The sequence below is a fragment of the Cynara cardunculus genome (assembly GCF_001531365.2).
Source record: "Cynara cardunculus var. scolymus isolate 2C chromosome LG 15, CcrdV1, whole genome shotgun sequence".
Classification (NCBI taxonomy): Eukaryota; Viridiplantae; Streptophyta; class Magnoliopsida; order Asterales; family Asteraceae; genus Cynara; species Cynara cardunculus.
In genome coordinates this window covers 5678760-5692943 of record NC_037542.1, presented here as the reverse complement: position 1 = coordinate 5692943, position 14184 = coordinate 5678760, and the positions used below count along the sequence as shown (strand labels likewise).

The 14184-nt window shown below is 32.9% G+C and overlaps 1 protein-coding gene across 3 annotated transcripts; it reads left to right on the top strand.

Annotated features, from left to right (window-relative positions):
• Window positions 1–2297: 2297 nt before the first annotated feature.
• On the top strand, window positions 2298–9579 carry LOC112528400. Of its 3 annotated transcripts, none has more exons than XM_025139420.1 (4): window positions 2298–2476; window positions 2598–2679; window positions 5462–5494; window positions 9265–9579. In XM_025139420.1, the coding sequence occupies exons 1-4, from the start codon at window positions 2396–2398 to the stop codon at window positions 9441–9443; spliced, it is 375 nt and encodes a 124-aa protein (XP_024995188.1). In that variant the 5' UTR covers window positions 2298–2395; the 3' UTR covers window positions 9444–9579. The 3 variants fall into 3 exon arrangements, with proteins under 3 accessions (XP_024995188.1, XP_024995187.1, XP_024995189.1); XM_025139419.1 differs by having other exon boundaries at window positions 2298–2500; XM_025139421.1 differs by lacking the exon at window positions 5462–5494 and having other exon boundaries at window positions 2298–2500.
• The last annotated feature ends 4605 nt before the right edge of the window (window positions 9580–14184 follow it).

Sequence of the window (14184 nt, the reverse complement as noted above, 5' to 3'; positions counted from 1 at the left end):
AAATAAAAACCTGCCCTATTTGTGTAAACCGTGTAAACCAATCTCATTCATCTATTTTCTTGATCAATGACCAAAATTAGTTTACTTTATTTTAGGAAATTAAAAAAATATATATATTAAAATTTTATTTTATTTTCACAGTAAGGGCAAAAATGGTAAACAAAATTTAACATTTGGTAACATCATTCTCGATATTAATGACACTATTTTCAATTTTTAAAACAATATATTATTTTTAACTTTAAATCACATCCATCAATAAAACATATAAAATAAATGAATATAACACATCATATTCAATTATATGGAGTGAATCGTTTTAAATTTTGAATTACATTATATGAACGAAATTGGTTTCACCATGAAAATGTTTCGGTTCACATAATTTATTTGCAACAAGACCCGGTTTTACGTTCATGAAACCTGTTTCATTTTTCTTTTCATAATTTATTTTCAAAATGCACCGGTTTCATTTTCCTTTTCATCAACAAAATGGATTAACTACACCATCAATGCAACGGTTTCACCATAAAAATGTTTTGGTTCACCTAATTTATTTGCAACATGAACCGGTTTCACGTTCATGAAACCTGTTTCATTTTCCTTTTCATATTTTTTTTCAAAATGCGTCGGTTTCATTTTGCTTCTCATAAAAAAAGGATTAACTACACCATCAATGCAATGGGTTCACCATAAAAATGTTTCGGTTCACCTAATTTCTTTGCAACATGAACCGGTTTCCTGTTTTATTTTGTGGATTTTTTTTGTTCATCTACGTTTTGATGATTTCATTTCATAATTCAATTGTTTCATCAAGACACGTTTCCTGATTATAACTCATGACAATATATGAAATCCAAATTTTTAATATTTTAATATAATTAAATATTTAAATGTTACCATTTATACAATTTCCTTAATTACATTTTCTTAATTAAGATTTATTAATAACTTTCATATTTAATAGAAAATATTGTAAATGACCGAAATACCCTTATTGATTAAATTTAAGTAGAAAAAAAGGAATTTTCCTATTGGTCGAAATTGTTTTACACGGTTTCTTAGAAATGCACGGTTTTCATTTGAACGTGCCCCTATATATATATATATATATATATATATATATACACTCATTCAAGGGAGAACTGATTAGTTTGTGGTAACCGTAAGATCCAATCTCAACCACAAATCAATAGATAAATTAGGAAATTTATAATTTTGCTAATTTTGAATTAAAATATTAATACAAGAACAATTTAGGTATTTTCTCTCCTCTCTTCTCTCTTCTCTCTCCGTCTCCCGTCCTCCGACCTCCGGTGATACCAGTGTGATACTTAAAAATATTGACTTTGTTAAACAAAAAGACACAGTGTGATACCAAGCACACATAAGATGCATTGTGATACCACTGTGTTACATCTCTGATCGACCGCACAAACGACTTCACTGTGATACCCAAGCACATATAAGATGCATTGTGATACCACTGTGGTATCACCGGAGGACGGGGAGATAAGAGATGAGAGAAAATACCTAATATGTCCTTGCATTAAAATTTTAATTCAAAATTACCAAAATTATAAACTACCTAATTTATCTATTGATTTGTGGTTGAGATTGAACTTTACAGTTAACACAAACTAATTAGTTCTCATCTGATTATGCCCATATATATATATAATATATACCACACAATATTCACTACATACCATCATTGTATGTTTTTAAAACAATAGTAAGCTTCAAAATCAAATCTCATCATACTAAACAACATAAAACACATTCTCTCTTTTTAGAAATCCCTTTTAATGGTTACCTTCATCCAAGATCCACATTTTGCTAGTTGGGCTTTTCATTTACTCTTCAAGACAGAAAACACGTTTGCATACATTTCACCCCCACTACTCGTCCACGTGGGATATACATTTGGCTTAGTAATAATTAAGGACTTAAGCATATGTTACGAGATAACAGAGAAGACAAACTTAGCTACAAAAACAGTTGGCATCACCAACTTCTAGCTACCAAGTTTTTCATACATATACACTAAACAATAATATTACACATTTGACCATTATTAATTTGCTGTATATTCAAGAAATTGATCTTTCATTGTTGTTGTTTTGTATGCATCTACATCCATGGTGGTGGGGTGGGGTCCCACCAAGTTTACATATTTGACATTCATATGATGGTAATTGGTAAACCCTTACAATCAATGCTATATATAGCAACTCATACTCTATGCATTACAAGTTGTACCTTTGTTGTGTAATTTACCATTTCACCATTGAAGCAAACCCTACCCTTACCTTAAAGATAGATAGGATTCCCCTTTTCCCATGGTACAACAAAACATACATACCCAAATACCCTTACAAATTACGGTAGCAGAATGAGGAGGAAGAAGAAGAACGAGGAAGAAGAAGAAGAAAAGTCAAACAAGTTGATCGAAGTTTCAACTACACTTGCCTCCGTTGAATCCTTAACCTTCCCTCTAGTAATTATGTTTAATTATATATACGTTATAATCTGTTCTTAGTTAACCTGGTATAATGGGTAAATTGATGATACGGTAAATGGCTTAATTTATTAAGGTTCAAGAAGTGGTTTTGTTGGCGGATTTTGGATGCAAAAAGTGTGAAGATAGAGTTGCAGGCATCGTTTCCAGATTGAATGGTAAGTTTTCAAGATTTCTTGATTTTATGGTTAAAGTTTAAATGAAAATTTGAGTTGGTAAATTAGATTTTCATTTCAATTGAAAATAGATATTAGTGTTAGGCATAGAAATTAAGGGCTTGTTTTTCCACCATTGGAGAAAGCTAGCCGTTGTGAATTTAGCACAGCCAATTGGGTGTAGATGTAGAGATACAAAAATAGGGGGTCCCACTTGTTGGATTCCTTTTCCGTTATCGTGTATATATATGAGCTTAATCATTTAAGAACTTCATATATAATGATAACTGTGAGAACTTTTATCTTAAAATATTATTTCACAAAAAAATTTGTTATCTAAGGCTAGCATTTATTGTATTATTGAACATATATTTGTTTGCTTTATATGTATGTCGTTCACAATTTGAATTTTTTTACATGTAAACTTTGTTTCACAAACAAGCTAAAAAGGTTTCATGTTGTGAAACGAATACATGGTGAAACAAATATGTGTTAATCGATATTCTAAACTTTAGTCTTAGATGAAACAAACGCATATGAAATAACACATGATGCATTAATTTTCAAGGTTGTCATAATTTCATTGGTTCTCAAAAGAAGCCCTCTTATATATAGACAAAATATTGTGTGAGAAAAAAAGTTATGGTGATATTACAAATTAATATAATAAAAAATAACATGATCTATAAGTATAATAAGATACTATAATTATTTTTATCTGTAGTTAATTTTATAAATAATTACAAAATAACTTAAAAAAATATGTTAGAAAAAATCCTCTGCAAATATAAATATAACCCGTTTTTATGATTATGTTATCAAAAATATAAATTAAAGTAAAATATCTTGTTTAATATTTTATTACATATTTTAATAATTAATCTATATTTCAATTAAAAAGTTATCATATTAATACTAGTTAATAAATTAATATTTTTATGTTAAATTATAGTAAAAAATTAAAGTTGATACAAGAATATCAAATATCGATTAGTGTATACTTGTTTCATAATGTGTTTTTTTTTCCAACATGTACTTGTTATACAATATGAACCTTTATACGTAAAAGAGTTTTACATTATGAACTGTATACATATGAAGCAAACACATTGTGAAATAAATATATATTTTCAACAAATACATTAGATGCTAGTTTTAGATGAGAAAAATCATGTGAAACAATACATTAAGATATAAGTTCTCAGGATTATTAAAATATATGAAGTTCTCAAATGATTAGATACCTAACAAATAAAATAGACGACAATAAATGATGAAAATAGAATTCAAGATGGCATACAAGCATTGAGTTCAAAGACCGATTATCCATTTTATCACATATACATTTAGGATTTAGGATTTAGGTTTGAATTATTCTGGAGGAATTTTTAGAAAAAGTGAGAAACAATAAGTGATTAAAATTTTGGATAATAACTTGATATCATCTGAGATATTGTTTTCCTTATTTTGACCTAACTCTGACTGGGTGTCACGAAATTCACTCGAGAATAATCTCAAATTTTCAATCTCGATCTCGACAAAAATCGTTTCTTTTTTAACTTAGAGAATCGTAACCGCTCCTATATTAATGCTGGAAATAACTATCCTTTAAATGGAAATGAATACTTGAAATAAGTAGTGGATGATTACAAATAGATCAATTACAAAACTAATGAAAACCATCAATTGATAACTTATTAGTGGGAAAACCATTAGGTGAAAACTCATCAGCTGATGACCCCGTTAGTGACAAAACCCATCACCTGATAATATATCATAAGCAAAACCATCAGCTAAAGTCATAAGCTGATTACCCCATCAGTCACAACTCATCAGCTGAAACCCTCAATTGATAACCCCATCAGTCGCCAACCATCAGTTGATGTACCCATCAACTGATGTAATACTGATCAACTGAGAACAAACTAATGATAAACGCACGGCTCGTGCTCTTTTCGAGTGAAAAAATGCACGATCAGTGCTGATCAGTTGATAGCATACTGACGATAAACGCACAACCTGTGCTCTTTTCAAGTGAAAAAGTACACGACCCGTGCAACCTTCCGTGTCCAAGCACGACCCGTGCACCTGCCATCTACCACTTAGAAACTTGCCATACAAATCCATCCAATAATCTTGGGTTCTAGTTAGCTTACACGAGTGTGCACTTTACACCTCCTAGCTCGTGATGTAGCTTCGCTACCAACCCCATTATTCTATTATGAATTCAATTACCTAAAATGAATTAATAGTTTCACTAAAATCACCAACATACCTCCCCCATTTTAGTTCCAATCCATGGTTCAAAAACAATAATTAATATAGGAAAACAAACTCATGCATGAATGAAAATATTTAAAAGATTGAATTTTCATCTTAGTAAATTATACATTTTAAATACCCGACAATTCTGGTGTCCTATGGATTAAACCCTTCAAACCATTTGAGTACTAGAAAATATCATACATGTGAATTTAAATGACCCTCTAAGGTAGCGTTTGGTTCACAGATTCTAGAGGAATCTAAAGGAAATGAAATGTTGAATTCCCTTGACCAAATTTCATTCTCTCGTTTGATTCATTCTTTTGTAGGGAAGGAATCTTCAAAATCTATTGAATTACACAAATAAGGAATTTAAATATTCTTTAGCAATAAGGTGATATTTTGATGGAATGAAATATTCTAATTTCATAATCTCAAATATATCCTTTAACCCTATTATGATAAAATAGCAACACATCTCCTTCTACATTGCATTGATTTTTGATTTATCATTGTCGCTCAGGTTCGATTTCTCTTTTCTCCATAGCTTCTCCAGGTTCGATTTCTCTTTTGATTAATGCTCCATAATCTTTTTTTCTGCTCCTTTTTTCTACTCGTTTTTCCCTGCTCAATTCACTCATTTTTTTTACTAATAACAATTTTTTCTACTAAATTTTTTTCCGCTTTCATCATGCACTTTCACAAGAGAACAATTAAGAAGTATGACTTTTTCAGCCTCCTTCACTTGTAGTACCAAGCATATACCTTGGGATGGTTAACTTGTGCTTCAATCTCTAAAACTGAGCTTTCGCATTGAGTTCAATTTCTAACCCACAAAGATGGTTGATCAGTTGGGGCTGGGGAAGTTAAAGCAGGGCGTCTAGGTGGGCAGCTGTGTGACAATACTATAGAGAAAGCGAGGGTTTGAATCCCTCTCTTTCCATTTTCGTTGATGACTTTCCATTTTTTTTCGTTGTATTAGAAGTGAATTGGGTATCTCATCTGTGGAGATCTAGATGGACTTAAATCCCATCCCTATAACCGACTTATTAAACAAGTCCCTAGCCAACCCCTTCGTCAAGTGGTCCGATGGATTTTGTTGTAATGGAACAAATTCAACCGAAATCACCTAATTCGTGATTAACTCACAAATCATGCTATGACCTAAGTTGTAACTCCCTCAAATTTGAAAAGAGCGACTAATTTAAAATATCTAAAAGTACATCAACTAAGGATTTAATCCCTTTCTATCAATCAACATTGATTACCTAAAATGGCAATCTATATTTTAACATGAATACAATATCTTCCAAATCTTATACAAGACTACAAAGAGGGATGGTTGCTACCAAACCCCAATAAAACAGTCATTATCTCCAACATATGAATGATGCCCCCCGAATTGCTAAATCTTTCTATTGACTCTAATTAGCATTCGTCACATCAGTAGAGTGACTCTGTACAATATTTTACTTTGAGAGGTATGGATTTGTCATTTGTGTGTAGAAGGACAAGATAAAAACTAATCTTGTTCAACAAGATTCATTTGATAGCTGATACTGGAATAACGCTGGAGGTCTCATCAGTGTTTGTTGAATCTTGAGTATATTTAACACTTGTGTAAACGATCTTGTTATCACTGAAAAACCACATCAGATCACGAACTTGCTTGTCTCTATCTTCAGCTTCTATCTTCGATATCGTTGAAGGTTTTGTGGTGTGAGTTTTGTCTTCCTAAAGAATACTTGTCTCTGAAGGAATTACAATACATGTTCAACAATCACTGAACAGACCCAGTGATGATCGTTGAAGCTGAATACAGAGATAGTACATTTCGTAAGGTTAAAAAGAATCATCATCAAATCACTGTGAGAGGGGATTAACAGATTACTCTCCAAACCCAAAATAATACTAAAATATGGATGATATACTATCCAAAACTAACACCTATCGTTGACAGAGGAGACCCATTTCTGTCGAAAGTGGCGATCACAAAATAAGCCACACATCAATGTTATCAAGTAGCACCTCAAGGATTCAATTGACCTTAGTGTCTACCTCCAAGGTAACATCTTAAGGGTCGGCATACTTAGTGTCTACCCCCAATGGATAACACCTTAAACAACAAATATCTTAGTGCCTACCTCCACGGATAGAACCTCAAGACTCAATAATCTTAGTGCATACTCTTAGGAGTAACACCACAAGGATCATGTCCTTAGTACCTACCCCCATGAGTAACACCTTAAGGCGCATGGTTCTCCGTGCCTACCCTTTTAGGTAGCACCTCTAGTCTTATGTCCCTAGTGTCTACTCAACTAGGCCAAAAGCCTCAAAACAAAGGCCTCGGGTTCCAACCCCATAGTGCTTGTAGTCCCGGAATCAACCCCATTATATTGTCATGACCACTAACACATGACTAACTCATACGCCTATGGATCGAATGCATTATAGTCTAAATTAGATAATTCCAACTAAATGACCAATACACTAAAAACATGTAACTTATTAAATATTTATGTCATATATGCATATAACTCCAAAAGCTCAACATGAAACAATTAAACCAAACAAATGTCCCCCAACTCATCGAAGTAAAAATCGAGCCAAAGCTCATCAACTCAATTTGACTATTAAATAAAAGTCATCATAATCAATATAATGTATTTAACCAACGTTTATGAAAACACATGCCTAAGGACATGATTAGCTCAAAAACCATCGTTGGTTGGGACAAACCATTTTCAAACCGAAATCATACCATTTATATTTCCAAAGTGTCCCGTTATGTAACAATATGCATTTTTTAAACCAAGTACACTAAAATGAATTAACACCAAAATAATCTCCATTATAAGATAAATTATTAAAAGAACCCACACTTATGATTTAGTTATCAAAATGTCTAAAAATCCCAAATACAGACATTTCTCAAGACTTATAAACCCATTGTACAAAAATGAAAACCTCATCAAATAATAATCACATTTGGTTAACATCAAGGAAAAAATTCAATATATCAAAATAGACATTTTTGGCATGTACATAGTTTTTAGAAATCAACTTGAACTCACCTTGCTAGGTTAAGTTAAACTTAGGTTCTAAACCTATTTATAACTTTTAAATGATGAAGGCTTTATATCCACAAACTTCCATCTCTAGAAACTTTATATGAGTCTTAACCAAGCCTAGAGATGTACCAAAAGTAATCCCAAAATCAAATCCATATAAACCTTAGCCAAAAATCTTAAATCACCCAAATCTCCCAGAATGGGTCAAAACTTCAAAATATGGAAGATATCTCAAAAGGATTGTTCTAGGAGGTTAAAACGAAATGTTTTAATAAGAATAAAGGTTTAGAATATTAAGATGGACTTACAAATCAGAACACCCCCCAAAACTAGGTCAACAATGGTGAAAGGTGGTTCAAGAAGATGAATATGTTAAGCCCTAAACCACTAGTTTTGATCTTTAGCTCCAAATCCTTTAAATGCTCTTAAACCCTTTCAAAATGGTGAAACAAATTCTCAAGGACCAAATGAGAGGAAAGATAAATGAGATAGAAATGATGTGAAGATAAGGAGAGGTTCACAATTTTGGAGCTAGTTAAGCTAAAAATGGCTCGGGCTAGCTTTGGGGCGACATAGGGCGCCTCACCCTTACGTCGCCCGACCTGATTTCTCCGCACGGACACTGCCTGTGGGTGGCTCTTCATGCAGCATAAGGCGCACGACTAGGTCGCCTGGCCCCATAACACGACATACACTACATGCACGATGACTTCTCAACCCCACCCCACACACTCGGGTGACTATGGTCCAAGCAGCCTAAGACGTCTCACAATTAGCCTCAGTTACTGTTTCCGATTTTTGTCCAATTTTCATGGTGGGGCGTTTTCTTCATGGTCAAGGAGTGTAGCAAGTTTCCAAATGGCCTCCTTTCTTGACCCAATATACACTTATACATACCCAAACTTCCAGATATTTAAACTTTGTTATTCTTAAGATAAAAACACACATACAACTTGAAACTTCATTTACCAAAATTCTGGATATTACATAAGTGTCTAGACTTGACATTATATACTTGACTATAAGCTTTAGCCAAAGTAGCAACACTATCACATGGTTACTATAGTGAATTTCTTGTGTCAAAGTTGTACCCATAAGTGCTACAAATGGTCTTACTTGAGAAATGAACATAATCGACAAATTGATTTACTTGATGAAGCTGAAATCTAATTTTGATGTTCTTGTTGAGTTTGTACATAATATAGGTCAAATAATTATCCAATGAACTGAAAATTTGTTTTTATAAAACTGATAGGAGAGATGGAGTCGATGGAGATAATGGTGATGGAGAAGAAGGTAATATTTACATTTACGAGTAAATATTCGAGAGAAATCAAGACATGTGGAAAGAAACTTGAAGTTGCTACGATTTACAAGCACATGGCCAAGAAAATTTTCAATGTCAAACGGTTTTTACGTGCTCTAAATACTTGATTGTTCTATACATTGCACGTTACAAGAAGTTTGTATACAATGGAATGTAAATGTAGAAAATTACTTTTGGTAGGTTAAGTAATGCACAAAACCACATTGATTAATCGACAAATATGCAATGGCATTGTTTTGACTATTGAAACTACAAATGAAGCTTATGAGAATGTTCTTTGAATAAATATGAAATACATATGTAATACTCCATAATCACATTTGCATATAAACATATATTTCCGTATATCAAGAAATATAATTTACACAACTGGTACCACTATTTACAAAAGCTACAGAACAAAGTAGCTACCAAATTTTTTCCCATAAAATCCCTATACAAAACTTTTATACGTAACAAGTATTCCAAAAACTGAAGATAACACATCATTTCATATTCCATGAAAATAAATGTAACTCTTCATAATTTCCCTTTCCCCTTATCCTCGGTTGTGCCTGACATGTAATACACATTTTCAAACAAAAAACGAGGGTTAAACCTTGAGGTTTAATGAGAAATCCTTTGTTGTCTATTACAGAGTGAATAATCAGCAAATCACATGTATAAACTCATATTGGAATCGGTAACAAATATTGAACTTTTTAATAACACAAATCTCTTTTGTTGCATCAAAATGATGAAACATCACCAATTTATCGCATCAAATAGCCCAATAACTCAATTAACATATTCTGATATAATTCGTCGCATCATATAGATGAAAACATAATTTCCTCGGATCACATAGGTGAGACAACCCCATTTCCTCGCAACACATTGGTGCGAGGACCTCATCTCATCGCATCATATAGATGCGATATCCCAACTTGTTGCATCAAAAAGATGCGATAAGTTCATTTTGTCGCATCACAATGATGCGACAAACTCACTTCTCGCATCACAAGGATGCGATAAACACCACTCATTGAATCACAAGGATGCGATAAACTCAAGTCACCGTATCATACAGATGCGACAACTTCAGGCCATCGCATCACAAGGATGCGACAAACAGAAAATACTTTGATCAAAACCCAGATTTCATATTTCATTGATTATGTCATCTTTATCCTGGTATACACCTCTACTTGATATGTCACCTTTATTCCCACATACATATATTCTTGATATGTCACTCTTATAACCAAAATACACCTCTCTTTGATATGTCATCCTTATTCCAAATATATGATATAACATATCAAAAATCCCACAATTATGCTAATTAAAGCATCAAAACATCCCCATATAAAGAACCATACGGTTCTAATTTCAACATCAAATAAGGAAAGTTCGTAAAATAAACTCACTTAACAATCTCAAGAGAAAAAGATGTGAAGATGAACAACAACAGTTTATCCAGGCAACAATCACAGAATAAATTCTAAAGGCTTTCCTTCTCCGAATTATGTTTTCTTTAACTCAAAGAATAAAAGTTTTTCACTTGTTCTTTCTAAAAGCAGATATTCTCAATTCTTCACATAATCCCATGAAATAATAACAATTATCTCGTAAAAGAATAATCATAAACAATTGAGGCGGTGAGATTGCTTTTTAAAACATTTTAGGCACATTAACACAGCAAGCCCCTCGACCTTCCACCTTGATTTATATAAAAACAACCCCAAACTTTATAACTGATAACTGATTATCACAACCTAAAAGTGGAAGAAGGGCCAAAATGGATACAAAATTGAAATACAAGCTATAAGTGTAAACATGTATATATACTTTATAAGAGACAATGGTGAACATCGTTTTCCAAAAGATGAGGGATATGGTTTGTAATTTTTCTAAAGTCAATCAGTAAGGGGATGGTGAATTCGATGAAGCTTCGATGAAAACCGTAATAGTGGTGATTCATCAAAATTGTGGGAGTGAATTCAACGTACAAACCCCTTAAAAGTTTATCAAAACAGTGCAAAATCTAGAAAAATCGAAAGTTGTAGCAATGTTATTCAAACTCAAGTTTAGGCTGGAGATTTAGCGTAATTCGAAAACCATTATTTGAATTATGACTCGATTTGGGTTGTTTTTAGTTTTCAATGTATTGATATGGGTGTTACTAGTCAAATGAGACTCTAAGGGGCAGTTTACTAAATGCTTGATAAGCGCTTACCAAGTCGCATTACCTTATCGGATGCATATGGCAAGGACAAAGAATCTTACTGGTAAGAGCAAAGGCAAGGACCGAGAGTCTTACCCTGTAAATGAGGGTGATAACTCTTATCACGGTTACCGCTTACTGGGTAAATTGTTGCGTAGGATACCATACTTCGTTGACTAAAATCTTACCAGGTAAGTAAGTGATAATGTTGATTTTTGCTGGTAAGCACTGACTCGAGTAAACATTAGGTAAACGCCCCCTAAGTCATCGAATTTCAACCACCACCACAATATTACTTTATCACAATGGTGGAACGGATTTTAACAATTTCAAAATAGAATAGTAGTCATTATAATTAGAAGTAGAAGCTAATTTTTAAGTCAAATAATAATTAAACGTATTAGATTTAGCAAGAAAATTTGAACAAAAATAAGCTCAACATGAGCTAATTTGAGTTTGAAATAACCTGGTGCTGATGACATCAGGTTTGACCGATTGTGAGTAAAAACCGGATCAAGATAGACCGATTAGGATCCACGTGTTTTCGGCCGAATTAGTGGAGCTACAGCTTGCATGCAAAGTGGACTAGGCTAGCTTCTCCGGACGAAGACCAGTGTTGGGCCATAAGGCGAGATAGCGAGTTAGACCACATGAACCCATGTGCACATACAATATTATGTATGATTGAATGTTTATAGAACTAGCAATCAAAGTTTAATTTGTTCAACATTCGATGGTTAGATTTAAAGAAATGTATTGCTCAAATCTAAAACAGTGAGGTTTGTCATACTTAAAAGCCCAACACAACGGTTAACTTGCAAAGCCTAGCCATATATTAATCAAAATAAGCGATTTGACCCTATAACTTGAACTTTAAGATTTATATATTCTGCACTTATTTGTTAAATTATATCAAATTAAAAAATATTGCAATTTAGGAGAGGAACAAAATACAGGTTTATCGGCGTAGGGGGCACAATGCCCCACCCGAAAGTTAACTTTCTAAATCCTAATTTTCATATTTGCTTCAACTTTTTTTTTGTCTCCAACCTTCTCCCGTTTTTGCCCCCAACTTGCTTCCGACCAATCACTCCCTGCTCTCGACAACCCACTTATATGCCTTTCGTGTTGTAATTCTTAACAATTTAAGTGTTTTTGGATGGTTTCCATATTTATAGACAAATATTTTCTCTCGAAAGCTTATTAATTTTGTCAAGTTATGTGTTTTTTCACTGTTGTCAATGGTATTTTACTAAGGATTTTTGAAAGCCCTAAAAATTGAATAACTCAAAACCATTTACCCAAACCTAATTGGGTTCGAATGAGTTACTTGACTTAAAAAAAAGTTCGAACGAGTTACTTGTACCAAAAAAAATTCTGTTGGTACGGTTTTCTACAAACATCTCAAAAGTTGAAGTTAATTACAAATTCATTAACATAAATATAACCTGTTTTCCAAATAATTTACTGTCCAAATGACTTAATACAAACCTGCTAGTAAGTAGTAAGTGACTTAGGGGCCGTTTACCTAAATACTTATCCGGTAAGTGTTTATCGGTAAAATTCAACACTATTGTTTACTTACCGAGTAAGATTTAAGTCCACCAAAACAACATTATATGTAATAATTTACCCAGTAAGCGCTAACCGTGGTAAGAGGAGTCGCCATCACTTACCGGGTAAGACTTTTAGTCATTGCCTTCGCTCTTACCGGGTAAGATTCTTGGTACTTGTCATATTCACCCGGTAAGGTAATATGGCTTGGTAAGCACTTACCTAGGTAAACATTTGATAAACGGCCCCTTAAGATTACTTGAGTTGAGGATGCGTTCAACTCTAACTAGTAAGTAGCAAGTGATTAACGTTATAGTAGCGAGTCATTAACCAAATAAAACAATAAAAATGTTAATTTAATAAATGATTAAATTTCTTTAAAAAACCAATTATGTATTAATAATTAAATATAATTCTTGATTTTTTATTTAATAATATATATATATATATATATATATATATATAATAGGTATGATACAATATTACTGTGATATATAATTTTTCAATACCATGTACTTAAGTAGACTATGAGTAATACCAACTAATTTAGGGGCTGTTTATCAAACACTTATCCGGTAAATGTTTATCGGTAAAATTTAACAGTATTATTTACTTACCGGGTAAGGTTTTAGTCCAACAAAACGTATCTTATACAACAATTTACCCGGTAAGTGCTTACCTTTGTAAGAGTCGTCGCCCTCACTTACCAAGTAAGTCATTGTCTTGTTCTTACCGGATAAGATCTCATTATTATATTCATCCGCTAAGATAATGTGACATAATATTTACTTACCCGTAAGCGTTTAGTAAACGACCCATTGATAAATTAGTAGGGCTGTAAACGAACCGAACGAACACGAACGGAGGCTTGTTCGTGTTCGTTCGTTTAACTTAACCGAACAAACGAACGAACACGAACAGTAAACGAACGAAAGTAATTGTGTTCGTGTTCGTTCGTTTAGAAATCCAATGTGTTCGTGTTCGTTTATGTTCGTTCGTTAACAAGTTAAACGAACGTAAACGAACGAACATAAACGAACAGTCTTAACGAACATAAACGAACATGCCTAAATGAACATAAACGAACA